The 19,834-nt window shown below is 29.9% G+C and overlaps 1 protein-coding gene across 1 annotated transcript in view; it reads right to left on the bottom strand.

Moving 5' to 3' along the window:
• LOC117178597 overlaps nucleotides 1-19,388 on the bottom strand; it is a 145,353-nt gene extending 125,965 nt beyond the window's left edge. The window contains exons 1-6 of the mRNA XM_033370021.1: nucleotides 19,254-19,388; nucleotides 18,422-18,728; nucleotides 8,153-8,283; nucleotides 7,194-7,399; nucleotides 5,884-6,066; nucleotides 4,862-5,122 (exon numbers count right to left, since the gene is read on the bottom strand). Of these exons, the coding sequence (XP_033225912.1) occupies nucleotides 4,862-5,122; nucleotides 5,884-6,066; nucleotides 7,194-7,399; nucleotides 8,153-8,283; nucleotides 18,422-18,710 (1,070 nt within the window). The 5' untranslated portion in view covers nucleotides 18,711-18,728; nucleotides 19,254-19,388. The remainder of the gene's footprint in view (nucleotides 1-4,861; nucleotides 5,123-5,883; nucleotides 6,067-7,193; nucleotides 7,400-8,152; nucleotides 8,284-18,421; nucleotides 18,729-19,253) is intronic.
• Nucleotides 19,389-19,834: the final 446 nt, after the last annotated feature.

The following is a 19,834-nucleotide window of genomic DNA, read 5'->3' as shown; positions in this document are numbered from 1 at the left end:
CGTTTGTTTTGCTTTCTTGGGTCTCTTTTTTCTCCAACTCCGACCTAAGTTAATTTTTGAGATCAGAAGGTAATGATCAGTATTGCATTCAGGACCCCTCATTACCCTTGTATCTTTGACTAAGATCTTTTTTATTTAATCCGATATAATGCCTATGAGTTATTAAGTTTAATTTTTAAATCTCAACAGTTTCTCGCAAGAAATTAATAATTTTGATGCTTCCTGACAATTTTTTTTCATTATAAAGAAAAGCACCACCGGTATTAATTCATTAGTCACGTGCCAAAAACTGATTGGAAAATTGACCTTATTTTTTGAATATTAAATTTACTAACACATTTACTAATAACACATTACCAATACATCATAATAATTTAAATCAAAGCAATAATTTTTTATACTTTTGTTTGTGGACTTAAAATTTTTCCGAATGAGAAATACAACAATGTGACTTACCGCGACTGAGATTTACTGAAATACGACTTGCCGTTTATCACATGATCCTGTCCCAGAGAAGTACCAAAGTTATTAATTAATTATTTTCGAAAAACGGGCAACCAAAAGTCAACTATTTTGTAATATAAAAATTGGTTTTTCTTTTTAAAAACTGTTGATTATAGAGCCAAATGTTGAACACAAAATAGCCCTTGTTTTTTAAGATCTCGCGCCTTTTATAAAAATGCATCATGAAAAATTAAACAGTTTTTTCATAAATTAGAAAAATGAAAAGGAACTTTTTTTATCATGAAAACTAGTCTCACTTTTCAACCATTGGCTATATGGAAAAATGTTTTACTGGGGTATGGTAACCTAACTTCTCCACATCCCAAATCTCACTTCCCACTTCCTATTGTCCATTCTTCACATGCATAATTTTTTGAAAATTCACGCAACATGTTAACGTGAAATTTTGAAATGTCTCTCACTATAAAAAATCATGCGCTTGAGGTTCGCAGTATAGTTATTATTCGATATTTATGTGAGTTCCTTGGAGTTTGTCCTTGGAGAATTTCCAAAGGATTTAACGAATGTTGAAATCCTTGAAGTATGTTGATATTCAAATGATTATTTATATATGTGCGGTCTTCTTGGACGATTTATTTAGGCATGAGTCTTAGAATTTTCAAGAATTCAAATAGGTTAAATGTATTTTTATGGGATTTCAATACGCATCAAACTTTGTTAACATTTTATGATATTTATATAAATTTCAAGGAATCTTACAAGAACTAAGGTCTTGCGTAGGATTTTAAAAATTTGCAGAGTTTTTCGTATATTACAGAATAATAATATATAACAATATATATATATGTAAGCAAAAACACTATGCGATTTTAAAGAAATTTTGAAAGATTTGTACGGATTTCATATTTAATCAGATATATAAGATTTTGGAGCATTCTAAACATTTTAAAAGATACATGAAGGGATTTCCAACAATTTGATTGTGTTTTTAAAGGTTTCAAGGGATTTTGAGGAGCTTGAAAATTTTTAAATAAATGTAAAAAGTTTTAAATATTTTAAGGGCATTTGAAAAGATTTTAAGAAGTTCCAAGAGATTTAACGATTTTTAGGAATTTAAAATCATTTTTATGCGGTCTTATAGAATTTTTTAGAACTTTGAAAGATATGGAACGATTTTATAGCAGCTATAAGGTTTTCGGATATTTCAAATATTTCATGAGATTTTAAAAGGATTTTAAAGAACTTTATCATATTTCTAATGATATTAATGATTAATGATTTTAAAGGGTTTTAAATGCTAGTTTTAGTACATTTTCCAGGATTTCAGTAAATTTAATATAATCTTAAAAAGCATTAAAATAAAAGTAAAACATTTTAAATAATATTTTTAGTTGTGATGAATGAATTCAGACTATTAATCTTTAAAATCGGGGTATGCATTGCTTTTTATGCAGGTTTGAAAATGAATGTAAAATTGACGAAAAAATAAAATTTCAAAAAGAGATTTAACGTAAAGTTCTGATTCCAATAATCAAATTCATACTTTGTTTTTAGGGTATTTTGAATACCTACTGGTAGACTTTTTTTAGGTAAATCGCTGACGCGAAATATATTTCAAAAAATAATAACAAAAACCGATTTTTGCTGAGTAACTGACTCGGTTCTAGCTTCTATAAAGGAATTCATATGAAAAAGTGAGAAAAGTATAAGAGGGAGGTATACAATTTTAGTTGAATCTGGAATTCTCATGCTGCATTTCACTACCGTACAACACAGTAGGTGCAAGTGCAGAATTATGTATTGTAATTTTAGGTTTTATTTCAACTTTCGTCAGTAGTAGTTGAAAATATGTTCTCATCCTTTCCATAAAACAGCATATCATTTTTTACTATTGACGATAATTTTGTTCGATTTCTTTTTTGTTTTTTTTTCCAGGAGAAATAATTTATTTATCAACAAGGAGGTTTAACTCGAGGGAAAACTCCTGGAAAAGAGGGAAATTTGTGCCTGGTTACGGGAGAGTGAGCTTTCCTTATACAAGAGAAATAATTCTTTCCTTTGTCAACTGGGGGATAATACTCGAGCAGAAGCTTCTGGGAAAGAGAGAGGTTGTGACTGGCCACAGGTGAGTGATTGCTCACATTCCGTTCCTTTCGCTAGGAGGAACAAATTTTTTATCTAGCAACATGGGAGGACTCGTAAAAAATAAGAGTTGTGACCGGACATACCCCCGTCCTTTTTTCAAGAGATATAATTCTTTTATTTATCAACTAGGAGGTGAAAATTGATGGGCGTCTTTTGGAAAGGAGGGAAAGTTGCTCCTAGTCACATGAGAGTGATCGGGCAAATCGCTGCTTCTTCTATTTGAAAATAATTTTGTTTATTTATCAAGTAAGTAGCGAGACTCGAGGGGGGGGGGGGGTTGCTGGAAAAGATAGGTGGACCTCTCAGTTTGTTGCAAAACTATATGTAAAATGTTTTATTTTTTCGTTTCCCCCAACTGTCCTATATTTATTTAAATGATATAAAAAAAACGATTTTTTTAAATTGGAGTAAAAAAGTTAAATTTCGCAAAAGCCGAATAATTGCATATTTACCAGGTTTTAAATTTTAAATGTGAAATGTTTGCCTCGAATTTGTCTTCAGCAATTCGAAAATCATCCTGCAACCGACTTTCATAAAAACCTGTTCAATCAGTCAATTTTCAAAGAATTGATTATCAACCGCAGGCCTTTGAATACATTAAAAGAATAGCAGCTACCTTTATAATGGCCAGTTACAAATATGCGAATTCAAGTATTCCAAGAGTTATTCTATGCTATGTCCCCGTATTAAAAGTTTCGATTTATTTTTATTCTTAAGTACATTGAGTTTGAGCCTTTGTTTCTAACTAAATTATTTCTTGAAATTGATTCTCTAAGCTGATGCAGTTATTAACTAAAACATTGCCGTTAATTTTAAGTCAAAATTATATTACGCTGTATTCTTTTTTGCATTGTTATTCACGCAAGCGAAATAATTTCAACATTGCCACGAATATTTTATATGGATCATTTTCGAAAATATGTTTGTCCTTAAAATTAACTATCGGGATATTAATCGAAAGTCAGTAATTTGGGAATAACTCATTTAGTCCAGGTGTGCAATACAATATACTAATGCAAATTATATCATTATGTTAAATTTTTTACTGAACATGGTAATTTTAATTAGTTCACTTACAAATATTTTGTGGAAATGGCGAGCGAAGAAATTTTATCGTGAACATTACTGCAAAATTTGCATTCACGTGACATTGGCGTCTGAGATCTAAATGCCGTGAAATACTTAAGAGGGGTCATTAATTAAATAATAACCTAACAAATCTATAAAATATAAGTTCAAATTTAAAATTTTAATCAATTAATTAAATTTCAAATTGGAATATATTTATTATTAAAAATAAGTAAAAATCAGTAATAAAACATTATCTTTAGAAATTTTGTTTAAATATTATAACTAAAAATAAGAATAACAAATATTTATTTCATTAAAAATTTTATTTGCGATTACTTTCTGAGAAGATAAAGTCGATTAAGTATCAGTTTTAATATAATCAGTTTATTAATTATGTGTAGAAATATTTTTTATAATACTAGCGCAGGAAAAAAGATATAAATCAAACCAATTAATTTCAAAAGTGTGGCAGCCGTTGCAAAGAGATCTTATCATTCTCTAAATACAATTTTTAAGTGAGAAGTAACTAGGACAGATATACGGCAAAAAGACGAATTCTCATTATTTTAGTTGACTGCCGACTAAAATTAGGAAGTTAGATTAAAATTCGTCTTATAGCCTAACTTCCTGAGGCTCACTGGGCCATTATGATTGTCATAGAATTAAAGTCGATTGAAATCTTTAAACATATTGTTATTTCTATTTTCATTATAAAAATACTCTAGGTCAACATTATCCATACACCCTTTAAACTTGTCCTTTAACTTTAAGCTTCCAATACAATCAGTTGTCTTTCCCGAAAAACATTTATTTAATTTTACAGAAATTAAAGTTAATTAATATTTTTAATCACTTTTAAGATTATTTAGGTCTCAGGAACGCGTTAAAAATTTTTTTCAATAAAAAAATAGAAATACAAGAATTGAATTTTAAATCTTACAATCACAATCAAACACTATGCATTCAGTTTTAAAAATCAATTAAAATATTATTTATATGCTAAAATAAATATAATTATATCATTTACACATAACTACAGATTGACTTTAATTAACTTAAATATTCGTTTAGTTTGAATATTTTCATTAAAATTGAAAAATCCGGGGGAGAATTTTCTAATGTGGAAAAATGCAGAACAAAATTGACCTGCAGAACTTAGGAAATGAAATCTTAATTGGATTTAGGTTCAGGTTCCTCAGTTGGATGAGAACCGTCTCCTCTTTTTTCGACCACTGTCCTGACTAATTCTTTGGAAGGTACTTTTAAATCATAAGCCCAGCCAATTTTTGCAAACATGTCAATTATTGCTGTCGTGTAGTTCAATCCATAGTTTCCTAATTCTGCCGCCTTGTAATCCCAGGGGAAAACGTGATGGTAGTTATGCCATCCTTCACCTATTGCTACGAAAGCAACGAAGTGATTTTCTGTTGGAGCTATTTGCCTAAAAGAATAAAGGTTGTACTTTAATTTGAGTGTAGTTTTTTTTCATTTTCGAGAAAGTGATGTAAAAAATAATTTATTTATTTTATATTAAGAGGGTTGAGGAACCAATTTCCGAGGAAATATTCAACCTCAAATGGTATGACGCGACTGAACCAAAAACTGCACAAAAAAGAGAAAACGTACTTAAGGGATCGTCCATATATTACGTAACACTTTTTTCTTTTGTTTATATCGTTGTGTCTTTCTCAACTTCACATCAATTTCATGCTCGTCTTTATTCAAACAAAAGAAAAACGTGTTACGTAATTTATGGACGATCCCTAATTATGGATATTATAATAGAATTAGGTTCAATTATTACAAAAAATAACTAGACAAACTGTGGGTAAATCATAACTATGAGTTAGAAATGTAAAATACAACGAATTAAAGTTTAAGAAAATATGAAAAGACTTTGTTCTTGTTTTCTTTATTTAAAGAACGCAATGTCCATTATAAATGCTCTTATTCAAAAGCTCGTGAATGAATACTAAATGCAATTTTTCAAATAATTCACATATTTGAAAAAACGTTTGACTTTCTCTGAATTATTGCCTGAGAGACTTTATTAGAGATTCTACAGTTTTTAGTTTAGAGTATCCATATATTATTATAATATTGATTTTCTTTTAATTTTTATTATCATAATTAATTGATAATTTTTGTCTTTACACTACAATGTGAGTCGTTAATATGTACTTATATTTATTATATTCTCACTTGTCATAGGGTTTTGCACCCCAAATATGAGCGGCGCTATTGACGCTCCAGGTTGCATTCAATGAAAAGGCATAACGTGCAATTGTTGCAAGAATAGCATGATACCAATCTTCATTCCAAAAATATACCGGCAGAATTGTTGGTATGATGAAACAGCACATTAATTTTAAAGGTAGGAAATACCTGATAAAGAATAATAAGATCATTATTTTCTCCATAAATGACTTATCTTACATTGAAAGTTTCCTTTTAAGAGATAAGAAATATTTAAGAATACTAATTATTTCTTAAATTTCTTCTACTGTTACACATTTTTGTAAAATTAATATATACTTTTAATATACGAATATATATGAATTTTAATATATATAAGTTGTAATTTATATTGAAATAATTTACGAAGTAGGGGAGATCAAAACACAGTAGATAATGATCCTACAGTAGATAATCATTAATTATAAGCACAGATGTGAGTAAAATAATCAATTCTAATTTTAATATATTAAAACGTATCATCTTTTAATTATTAATGACATGAAATTAATTATTTTTCATGCATTAGTATTTTAAATTAAGATTTATCTACTTTGTGATCATTATCTACTGTAGGGTGGTCTCCCCTATATTAAATATAAGGCTCATGTGTATGAATATTAATAAATTTATATAAGATTCAATATACATTGCATATAAAAAGAATATTTTTTTATTTACTTATAATATACGCTGTATGCCATATTTAATTTACATGTGTCTGAAGTAATTTGCATATATTGTATATAAAGACAGCGACCATTCTTCTTACAATGTATGCATAATTTAGAAAAATAGATTTATTCAACTCATAATACTTCGACTGCCTTTTTATATTATAAGTTTAATCATTTTCAGCGTGCGTGTTATTAAAGTCATATTTTATTATAAATAAAATTGATTTAAAAAAAAGAAGGCATACTTTAATTTCGAAATTAGGTGCTTCAAAAATGGTTTCAAAATACAAAAAAAGACAAGTACAAAATAATTTTGCAATTTATTTGTGACTTTAATACTTAGCAACACTCTTAAGCTATTTTGAAAACATTTCTACTCCCCCGTTCACTAACACAAAACGTCTAAACAAATCGTTTAATCCAATCCCTACCATAAACAGCCTGACGTAGTTTTTTAACAGCCCCGAACGAAAAAAATGTTATAAAATTTGACTTCTAGATTTTCTTTTTGTAATATTTACAAAAATGTCTATTTATAGTTTATTGTATATACATTCAATTAATAGTTTATTAAAACCTTAGGGTTATGTAAAGTCATACTTATCGCCGAAGGCTACGACTGGATCCGAAACGACGTCACTCATATCTATTTGTCGTCCACGTCTAATAGCTTCCGGATGCTTCTTCATCATCAGCCAACCAACGTGTGAGAAAAAAAATCCACGACTGCTGTTATGTGGATCTGCTACTGTCTCCGAATATTTATGGTGGATGCGATGATCTCTCACCCAATCATATACTGGATTCTAGCAAATTAAAAATTTAATTATTCACTATTTCATATTAATTTTTCAAGAGAATAGAAACCTTAGAAAATTTAATATGAATTTATAAATGTTAATTTCGATGATCGCAAAAAGTAGATAAGTTCAAATTTCAAGCATTTAAAATTAAACCTTTAATTATTATTAATTCTATGCACCAAAAATTGGAGAATTTCAAAGAACGTGAAAATTGTCTTTCAAATTAAGGAGAACTCAAAGTTAAGAATTTTCAATTAAAATTGTTTTTAAATTAATTTATTGCAATTGATTGCAATTGAGTTATACCATTGCAATATATATCAGTGTGTTTGAATTTGCAATTGACTGCAGCTATTTGCAATTGATTAAAACTGATTTTTGCGAATGATCACTGATTGCAACTGATTGCAATTACATAATTACTAGTTAAACCAATAAGCCATTAACCTTTCAGGATAAGCGTGACTCACTCGGTTGGGAAAAGAGTAATGTGAGGAATGGATGATTACTGTTAATTTTAAGTGATTGCAATTGATTTAAATCAATTTCATTTAACTACAAGATAATAAAATTTGCGAGTGAAACTATTTCAAATGTACCAAAAGTGATGCCATGGATTGCTATTGATATGTTATTATATTTAAAGTTGATTAAAAAATTATTATTATGAGTAATTGCGATTGTATAAAGAATTACACAGATATATTTCTTTCTCCATTTAAAAATACAAGACGTATAATGTTACGACATTATTACCTGTCCAGCTGTATAGTAGCAATAAAGAAGAATCACCCTCAGAGGCCATTTAGCTTTGTAAGCGCGATGGGTCCACAGTCGATGGACACCGCCAGTAACTCCAAAGCCAGCCATTTGACCAATTACGTATGCTTTAAAGAAAAAAAATGTCCTTGAAACTCTTAAAAATTATTTTTCACCTAAAATGGTAAAAGAATTCATTTACTGAAATAAGTATTTTATAATAAAAATTAAACTTTATTGTCAACGGGTTAACAAAATGTATGTACGCTGAAAATCCCATTTAAGTGTAGTTCCAGACATGGTCCTAAATGTTCTTCACCTAAATCGAACATAAAATTCTCTAGCACCGAGCGTAAACAGTCAGGGCCACAGTCAGCGGCCTTCAAGCTGTTCGTCACGCTCCTCTCATCGCGAAACCGCCAAGGCATCAATTTTTGGAACGACGTAAATGTACCCCAAAATCTTCGTTAAGTTAAGGTGTCGGTGGTTACCGTTCTCGCCCTGCTCTCTTTAAAAGTGCGTGGGCCGCAGTTACAGGAAGAAATAAATCGCGGCGAACTGAAACGCGGTTCTGCACTGAAAAAAATGTTTAGGTATATTACCCAGAATTCTTGCTATCCCAGCTAGAAAGTATCACTGTATTTCATCTTCCTAAATAGTTAGCTGTATTAAACAGATTTTCTTGCAGGCAAAATATAGGTGCAGTATCTAGAAAATTTAGCTGTGATGTCTATATTTCTATTCCTACACAAGTATAGGTGTCACAACTAACCAGGTTCAGCTGGACATTCTAGGTGAAAAATATAGCTCAGATTGACAGCCTATCTAGCTGCGTTTTCTGGCTGAAGTGCCTATACATTTTTCTAGCTAATAGGCCGATATATTTGTAGGTATAATGACAAAAAATATATGAACCATATACATAAATACTTAAAACTTTATTTATGTATTAGATATACATACATGACTTGATAATTAAAAATCTTAAATTGAAAACAATAAGTTATACGCACACTGATAAAAGAATACTCACTTTCCTTTAAAGGCTTCAATATAATTCTGGAGGTTACAGCTAATCAAAACATCTCTTATTTTTATATTCGGTTCCATCATTGTCGTTGCATTACTGTATATATTATTCATTTTTTAACTCTCACAAGCCACACGAGGCACGAGCTTCTTGTATTTACGGAAAGTTCGGGCGTTAGTGTTGTGCAAGGCGGTCATTTTTTTAATGCATTTCAATTTATAGGTAAAAAACTGGTGCTACAATTATTTTAGGTACGAATTTTTAGCTGTACCAGCAAACTTATTATAGGAAATATGCTGTTTGATCATGGCTGCTAGAATGTTTAGCAAATGATGATAGAATTATCTCCTACATTTTCTGTCTGCAGGAGACAGACGGCTTATATATCTTAGCTATCTAGTTTGCAGTTCTACCTAAACTTTATTGCAAATGCAGCTATACCTCCCCAGCAATATATTTCTAGCTACAACAGCTATACCATTTTTTCAGTGTGGTGTACTTAAATGGGATTCCCAATGTATTTTGTTATTCTTTTTATACAATTTTACAAAACCGTTTATAATAAGCAACGAAAGGTGGCGTTCAAAACACTCTGATTATTTTTTAAGAAAAACAAAAAATATTCCTAAAAATAAAATTATCACTTTAGGAAAAATAGAAACATAATTTCGAGAGACATTAGTTTTGAATTAAAGCGTAATAAGTTCGGCTGGAAAATGTCATTAGGTAATAGAAATTAGAAAATAAAGGAATAACTTGTTCTGTTTACTTGAAGCGAAAGTTTTCAGAAATTTGGAAGGTAATTAAAAATCCTATTTTTAATTAAAGAAAAAAATCTTATTTCTAGCTATTAAGTTGCTGAATAATTGATAGATAGCATACGTTAACTTAGGAAATCTCATTAAGTTCCGACAAATTAGACAATTTCATTAGTAAGGAATTGAAATTGTGTAATTAATAATTCAAAGGCGTCCAAAAGTGAAAATTTTTATTTTGAATTGAAGAGAAGACAGTTGCAAAACGTTAAAATTGAATTTGTTCAGATTAAAATTTTAATAATTGAATCTTTAAAAATTGAAATGAATTAAAATTGCTAAATCAAAGCTTCAAAAATTCTAGAAAATCCTTTCCACTTGGAATGCTGTAATGAAACTTGAGCAGAAACATCTCTTTTATATCCCCGTCTTTTTTATGCATCTTCATGTTTTGTATTTTCTACGTAATTAAACATAGTTTAGAGATTAAATTACTTAAAGCTCTGTGGACTTTAATGTACATATTCTCATCGTGATATTAGAAATAAAAATATCTACAAGTCTTCTTTTAGACTCTTTAAATATCTTGCGTCTTTTCGAGTGATATTGGAATTTGTTTTTTAAGTATTTTCGATAAACAAAACCAAAATGACCAGTCCTATTAAAATAGGGTGAATAAAATTTTGTATATGAATTTTTAAAATCTGCGATTCCTCTTTGCAATTTTTTTCCGTATGTCACGTTTCACAGTAGAAGGAATTGGGCATTTACTGTTCATAATGAACTACATCCCATAATTTTTGACTGATTTTAATGTGTTTTTTTTTTAGAAATGCTCAGGACTAAATCCTGCAGAAGGACTTCAGGTGCGATTTTTTAATTTGACCATGCGGAATTTATTATTTAAATAAAGAGGACTTCAGGTACATAAATATACAGTTTCAGATTGAGGCCAATCGTTATAAATAATGTATTTAAACAATTATTTTCATAAGGTGCTTAACAACAAGAAAAATTTTCATCTTCATTAAAATATCTGAATGTCTCATAGGAGTATTATTCGGAAAGAAAATTAACTATTAATTAACAGTTACCATCATTATAAATATTCTAATAAACAAATTGTATTTTTTTCGAAATAACGTTTTCCTTATCAAACAACGTTTAAATTAACCCTAAATTAGCGAAATATAAATGGTAAATATTTATATTATTAATAATGATATTATGACCAAATATAAAATGTTTAGCGTTTTCCAACGGAACAAAAACCGATTTTTCCATGCTAAATCTTATTGCAGCTGTCTCAGTGGTTATATTTCATCCTTTGGCTTGTTTATCAACAATATCTAAAATAAACAGCCATCTATAGTAATGCTACATCTGAACAAGCGATTCTTAAGTCATGATTATTTTAATGCACCTTGGCAGTGGTAATTCCTAATTATTTTATTATTAAATAATAAAAGCCAATTGTAACTTTTATAAAAAAAAAGTTTAAGAAAAATTATTTTGCAATATTATTTTCCTATACTATACAATTCTGTGAGAAAATTTTCTTCCTTCAATGAATTTCATTGGGTCTGATGAAATGTATCTTAAAGTTTATTAATTCTACTTAATTCTTAGGCAAGGGAATTATTATGTCTTATTCTGAATTAAATCTTCCATTGTTGCTAATCGAGACTGCTTATGGATGTTTTGATTTGGATGTCACTAACTTTCAATATTAAAATAATGCATTTTTTCTTAATACTATTCTTGCATTACAAGTATGTTACTATTTTGTATAATTTATTAATTATTTGAGTCTGTTTACCACGCTAGTCCCTTAATTCACATTTTATTTTACAAGAATATCTCCACACAAGAATAAATGAGGTAAAAAATTCTTATACTCATAGAAAAATAATTTTCCTGAAATATTTTGTTTATCAAAGTTACAATTTTCTATTATTATTTAATAATAATATGAATTGAGAATTACTGAAACAGTTACTTATTTAAGTATCACTGTAAAGTTGCATTAAAATAATCATTTAAAACATTAAATTTTTTAATTTGTTCATAAAATAGTTATTAACAAAACAAACATTGAACATTTTTATTTTCCTGCAGCTATTCATTATAATTTACAATTGTTAACTATTAGTCATTAAAAATAATAATTTCCATAAATTGTTTATAACAAGTGGCTTCAATCTTAAAATAAATATTTAATTTGCTAAAGTGTATCTGCAATTATTCTGATGGATAGAGATTTCTCTTAAGTCTTTTCTTCGGAGATAACAAATAATATTCATAAAATGTCCAATTTTTGCGTTCCATTTGCTCTAATAATAATTTTCTGCATGGTTAAATTAAAAAATCGGGCCTGTAATTTCTCAATCATAAATGATGTGAATGTAAACAAAAATTATAACTAAACATCAAAATTGATTTAATACATTTTTCTAAAATTAAAAAATAAATTCCCAGTTATTTTCACCACTCGAAATCAAAAAATTTAAATTGTTAACCTTCAACCCTTAATCATCAATTTAGTCAATTTGACCTTAACGAATTACATGCCCACTGCATTAAAACTATGCGTCTTAGGGACAAGGAAAAATTTAGATTAACATAAAAATATCATCTTATAGTTATTTTGGTCATTTTTAAGTTATTGGTACTAAACAAATTACCGAAAATTTTGTTCAAAAAAATTGTTTTCTTTTTCACCTTAAAATTGACAAGTCTTTCAATGTTTAAAATATCAAAACAAAAATTTGGGATTCCACTCTTGAGTTACGTCTTTTTAAAAAAGTAAATGGTTTATTACAGAGAGTTCCAAAAAATATATTTATATTTTAAGCATTTAATGCGTCGGTTTTGAAATAAAAACGAACTATTATTAAATGTAGAAAAGACTGCTTATTTATTCACAAAACTCTTTTAATCTATTCATACCATGAAAAATATATAATGCATCAATGAAAAAGGTGATTAAAATAGATTACTGTATAGAAAAAGTTATGCAATCGCTCCACAGTCAGTGCACAAGAACTCACGTATTGTTTGCACATTAGCCGTGGCTTAGGGTCAATCAGACATTAAGAATGTAAAGGTAATTATTATTATTACACCATTAAGCTATTTTCCTTTCGGGGTAGGCGTGACTCACTCGGTAGTGGAAAGGAGTAGTGTGTGGAAGGGATAGAGATTTTTCAGATTGATCCAGAATTCTCGTGCTATTTAAGTAAATAACATGTTCGTTCCGCAACACTGCTCCGACCCAGGTTGCTGATCAATCTCTCTAGCAATCACCCCAAGCGAAGAACCTCACGAAGTCGTCCTACTACGAAACTTCGAACATTAAACGAATCGGAAATTCATTGAAAACTGAAAAAATGTCAGTCTCCAAAAATTTTGATACTAAAGCTTGTTTATATTGTAACCTTTTAAAATACCAAATATTTCAAGTAAATTTAAATCGTTTGGAAATTCACAATTTTTAAATCGTTAATTATACGATAAAAAAATTTAAAATTTCTATTACTATGGCAAAATTAAAACTTATGAAAGGATAATATTGCAAATTTAGCATTGAACCCATCAAAATCAGGACTCTAAAATTCTAACCCTTCAATATTAAAGATATTATTGAATTTCCGTTAGTTTAGTTGCTATTTTTTTTTTATTTTTATCAACGCAATTCTTAACTTTCTAATTTCAATTCTTGTAATTTTTGAAAAGTCATTTGAGATTCATTTTTGAAATTTCCCAATCAAATAATTTTTAATTTTAAATGATCAATTTTTTAAAATCTTTAAATGAAAATCGGACAATATTGTAAAATTTGAAATTGAAAGAGAACAAAAATTTAGAAAATTTGAAACATATCCGATGCTGATTCTGGGCACAACAGAGGGTACAAGTTGTATGCACGTGTGAGCCTGTCTGTGAGCATGTCATAGTGCTCGAGTTTGATCAAATTGAAAAATCGTTTTTCATGACTTGTTTTTCACAAATATAAATGCAACGAATTATTGTTAATAATATGTGGGGTACAAACTTTTGTTAATATGAGATTGTTGATGGATCAGTGTATGATACAAGTTTGAACAAATTTTTATCACACCCTCCCAAGTCAATGCGTGTGCCTGTCGTGTATTTTTAAAGCAAAGAGTTTTTCCCTCAACTTGATAGTTTGAATGTTTCTTTAAACTTTTATCATACCCTGACCCATCAATATTCTTCCTGATTAGCGTCTTCAAAACAGGAGGAATGTTGATGGGTCAGGGAGTGACAAATGTGATAAAAATAGATAGTACACTTGTCGTTTTTATTATTACACCATTAAGCCATTTCCCTTTCGAGGTAGGCGTGACTCACTCGGTAGGGGAAAGGAGTAGTGTGTGGAAGGGATAGAGATTTTTCAGATTGATCCAGAATTCTTGTGCTATTTAAGTAAATAACACGTTCGTTCCGAAACACTGCTCCGAACCAGGTTGCTGATCAATCTCTCTAGCAATCACCCCAAGCGAAGAACCTCAAGAAGTCGTTATGTAAGGTTCCCCACTTGGGTCCATTAGTAGCCAAGGTCTTTGTTTCAGGCGTCATTCACTCTACTGACACTCTTTTTATTAACTATTTGCCGCCATACTTTCCTGTCCTGGCATACTTCTCTATCTTCTTTTAGGTCCATGCATTTTTTCATAAAATTTAATAATCTTGTATTGTAATTAAAAAATGTTCTACTATAATGAAAAATCATTATTACACCTTCCGTGTTCCTTGGATGAATTTCTTAGTCGAAAAGCGACGTGAACATAAAGTTTAATTGTTTAAACTAACACATTTTTCATAGTTGTGATTTTTTGTATTTAATTTCCTTTGTAATTATTGTTTTTTCAATTTCCATTTATCTAAATTTTTCTAAACATATTTCATTTTTCTTTGTGTTGCAATTATATTTGTGCAAAACAAGTCATGCAAAACGAGTTTTCAATTTGAACAAACTCTAGCACTATCGGAAGGTGTGATGGCCATTGAAGCGTTCAGCACTTCGGTGGGGGAACTGCTTGGCAGAGGCGGCGTGCGCACACCACGCATGTCACACGGGCATACAACTTGTACCCTATATTGTGCCCAGAATAAACGTCGGACTAAAAAAATGTTGAGGACTTTTTTGCTAATTTTTGTGTGCCCCCCCCCCCCACACACACAGAAAATTAACTACAGTTCTCGCGGGATACCCTGTATATTTAAACTCAAATTATACAAATTTTAAAGATCATAAATATTAAATATATTATAAGTTCTTTTTTACTGAAAAACATAATTTCTCTCAAAAAAATAATATGCTTTCTAATTGAAAACATTCCAAATGATTGATCTGAAACTTGAACCTTAAATTGGGATCTGGAAACTTAAAGTAATTAATTTTCAAATTGTGCATCACAATTTTAAAAATGGGTTCCTTGCATAATTCACAACAATTGCATTTTTTATTTCAAGATACCTGCTCTTTATATTCGTGAAAAATGTTTGATTACTTTATTTCTAAAGAGATTGACAAATAAATTATTAATATTTTAAATATTACAATGAAATTAAGTTGTTGAATCGCTTCTAAAAATCAGTGAAGAAAAAAGAAAGTTAATTTTAACAGCTTTATTCGTAAGTATTAATTTGTATACAATTTCATTGTTCCCAAACATGATCTTTCCCAGGAATGCAAGAACGTTATAAAATTAATAATGTATAAGAATACACAAATGTATAGATGTATGACAAATGTATGCTTTATTGCCAAACTAGTAACGCTCTAGCACTTTTTATGCGAAATGATTTTTGAAAACAATGAAATTTTATAGATAAATGAATACCTAATGCCTTATTTAATAATTTGCGAATCCCAAATAAAATCATACTCGCAAATTTTAGCGTGCCGAGGGCGCGCGTCTGTTAGGTTACGGTCTTTGCGCTTGATAATATATTTGTCTTGCGCTTCGCGCTCGAGTATTTATTTTTAGTAAAAATTAATTTTTTAAATAATTTTCTTTTGCGATTAAAACAAAAAATATGCGTCTTGTCAAAAAATTGTTCTTAAGATTAATAATACAGGCCTGCAAATAATGAGGTCATGTCAGTTGTTGGAAAGTGGAGGGTCATTTCCGAAGTAATTTTTTACGTAAAATCCGAATCCGGGGTCAGAATTGACCCATTACATCAGGATTTTAAGATAATTGAGGTTATTTGCCCAAAAATGGCGTTTTTGTCTGCTTTTGAGGTTATGTACAGAAGAAACAAAATTTTTTGGGGTTTTTTCTTTAGTTGTATCATATAATACTGCTCTTTTTCTTTAATTTTAGAGTCGCAGAGTTCAATTGCCATTTTTCTTTACCAAGTTGCGCCAATTTGAAACTACGAGTTATGTCCCATTATGTCTTGAGCATTTGCTTCAAATACTTTGAGGCAGACATTTCCTACTGGGTGTTTTCTCTTGATAATTTGTACTTGGTGGTGTTCGGGGTTGTTTTTTTGGGGGTGTTCGAGGTTATCAAAGTATTTAAAGCAAATACTCGAGACATAATGGTACATATTTCATAATTTCAAATTGGCGTAACTTGGTAAAGAAAAATGGTAATTGAACTTTGCGACTCTCAAATTAAAGAGAAAGAGCAGTATTATATGATACAACAAAAGAAAAATCCCAAAAAAGTTGGTGTCTTCTGTGCATAACCTCAAAATTAGCCAAAAACGCCTTTTTTTAGTACATAACCTCAAATATCTTAAAATCCTGACGTGGTGGGCCAATTCCGACCCCAGATTTGGATTCTACGTAAAAAATTACTTCGAAATGACCATTCACTTTCCAAAAACAAAATCATGTTGACCAGTGTAATTTTTTCTTTTTAAAATTTCTTCATATTTTGTATAGTTTTGCTTGGAAATGGAATGTTTGATTTTTTTAAAAGCATTTTCTATGGATGAAACCTGAAGCGATGGTCAAAAATGGCTGGTTAAGAGATAAGAACTTCCTTTTTTGGTCCTGAAAAAGTTTGCTACCACAGTCCAATCTGATAATTCTTTCAAAACCGTATCGTACCTATAGACTACAGATAGACAAACATCCTTATAAAAACACTTTTTTCATACTCAGGGAGTCTCAAAGCGTGGAGATTTGATGAAAAGCGGCGATCTCAAAATTTGCATAAAACTTTTACATTCTCAATAGGGATCGTCCATATATTACGTAAGACGTTTTTCTGTTGTTTGAACAAAGACAAAAATAACATTTTTGTCAAGTTGAAAAGGACACAGCGATATAAACAAAAGAAAAACGTCTTACGTAATATATGGACGATCCCATAGGATGAGAAAGAAAAAGTCGAAAGAGTTGACATATTTATTTTCGCAGCGCTTCCACCCACTTCCAGCAAGCAGTAACTGTATTTTTACATTGAAAAATGTATATATTTTACAATGAAATAAAAAAATAATGACTTTACAATAATTCGTTTCTTCATACAGTGAAACTCTTCTATAGCGCCGATTGAGGGGCTGACGGTGGGTGGGAACTAACTACGCGCACCCCGCGTAGCTCCTGTTACACCTACATGGGGCGCGGCGTCATTTCTCGGAAAGGCTATAGAAGAGAGGGCTATTGAAGAGTTTTACTGTATTAAAAATAATGGTCTATTTTTATATTTTAAGTTAAAATTGAAAAACAAATGTTTTTTGTGTTGCAACGACCCTATTCAATAATTTTAATCTATTAAATAAAACATTTAAAAAACTCGAAAATCAACGATAAAGCATTTACGTGAAAGGAGAACGACTTCATATTGAAGAGAATGCAAAAAATAATGCAGTTAGTCTAGATTAGTATAATCCAGAACTTTTTCTGTCTATGAATAATATCACTTCACATGAATTGTTTTATACACGCAGAAATGACAACGTAATAATCTAACAGCTAGTAGAAAAATGAAAAATAATAGCTGAATAAATTTTTAAATTAACAATAAATATGTTATACGTGGTAAACGTCAACTAATTTCAACCTAAAAAGTCTTTACATTTGCTATTTTTTGCAGAATGTAACTATAGGATGATGCAGAAGTTCTTCAAGCCCTAAAATTAAGTAAAAAAGGCTTATGAAATAATTCTGTAAAATAAACCCATGGAGATGTCAATGTTGTCAATAAGAGAAATTTAAGTCTTCATAGAACGACAGGTGTTCATTTTACAAGATTTTCCCTCCAAACTTTTTTTTAATTCAAAAAAGATGATTTTTGAAAAGAGGACCCTGCGAGTGATTTTCTTTTAGTGCCTAAAAAACGTTCACATCATCATGTGGTTATGTTCTGTTAAAAACCGTGAAGTGCAAAGACTTTTAGGTTCAAATTGATCAAAGTTAACCGTGAACATAGGCATATTAATAAAATTTTCGCTTCACGGTAAATACATTTCACTTACATACAAGTTACTTACCATAGAAGAGAAGCTTTGGTTTCTCCTTATAAGGGAAGTTTATTATGCTGTAGACTGCCGCAATATGTAAAGCGGTAATTCCGATAATATTCTTCCATTTTAAGTCAGCTTGAAAGTAGGATGATCTATTTACTAGTTTCTCGACTTTAAATCCATTAGCCTTTAGTGATCCATTTTCCTTATGTTCGATTTCGTTTGACGTAATTGTTTGTGGCAAAACCAATGAATCACCATCCTCAGATTTTTCTTCGTCAATACATGGCGTGGCACCAGATATGTTTGGAGGCATTTTTCTCACGAACCAACTCTATATAAAACATCCAAAACTAAATTTTTCAGTAACATTGATAATCTTTATTTTTAATATTTTTAAAACTTAAAACTTTAGAAAATACACACGTAACTATGGTGCCATATAAATTATTGACTAAAATAGTTAACGTCTTCCCTGGCATTTAAGTTACCAGATTTAAAATAAATTATGGATATTTAAATGTTTTCTTGATAAATGAATATGATTGATTTTATATTTCAAGTTTAGCAGATTAAGCTAAGTAAGAGTACTTAATTAATGGCAAGTAATGAAATTAAACTTCGTTCAAATGTATCCTTTTTTTCACATATTTTTTTGAGCACGCACGTTGAGAATCGTTTTCTCCAAATTATTTTGAATTGACTTTAAAATATATTTTCAGATATTTTTATCAAATAAATGCAATATTCCTACATAGACGTTCACTTTTAATACTTTTATATAATTTTTACTGCACTACAAATGGATTAAAATAATATACAAATTATTCAGAGAAAGGAAGAAATGCGTCACACTAACCCTTTCCGCGTTATTTTCAGAAATGGATATGCGACAGCCGTATGGCTTACTCTTTCCGGGTGGTTAGTTCGCTTTCAGGATTCCCCTCCTTGACTCTTCCACAGCCAACTGTACGAAGTGCCTTATCAGCACATTGCTGTCCGCGAAAGCAGTTACAGCAGGCTTTAATTGCAGGTCATGAAGTTAGGAAAATATAAGGGAATACAAGTTTTTTTTTTATATTCCCTGACCTCTACGCGTCTATCAGTGTAACGTATCCGAACTGCGCACATAGGTAATTCGTCAAGCATTACAAGAAAAAACGTACGAATTCCACTTCAGAAAAATTAAATTCGTTATAATGATTCGTCGTAATGATTACAGCACTTTAATTCTACGATTGCATGCGTGATTATTGTAATAATTATGTAAAATAATTATTTTATATTATTATATAGTTTTTTCGATTGCATCACTCAAGTCCTGTTAAAAAATTATAACCCAGGTAAAACATGTTATCTCGATTTTCTCATGGGTAACGGCTGATCATAGACAATTTCAAGTTATTCTGTATATCTATATCTCGTGAGGCGGTAACACCC

The sequence above is a fragment of the Belonocnema kinseyi genome, chromosome 8, assembly GCF_010883055.1.
Source record: "Belonocnema kinseyi isolate 2016_QV_RU_SX_M_011 chromosome 8, B_treatae_v1, whole genome shotgun sequence".
Classification (NCBI taxonomy): domain Eukaryota; kingdom Metazoa; phylum Arthropoda; class Insecta; order Hymenoptera; family Cynipidae; genus Belonocnema; species Belonocnema kinseyi.
The sequence above is the reverse complement of the archived record's forward strand: the minus strand, read 5'-3'. Positions and strand labels throughout refer to the sequence as shown.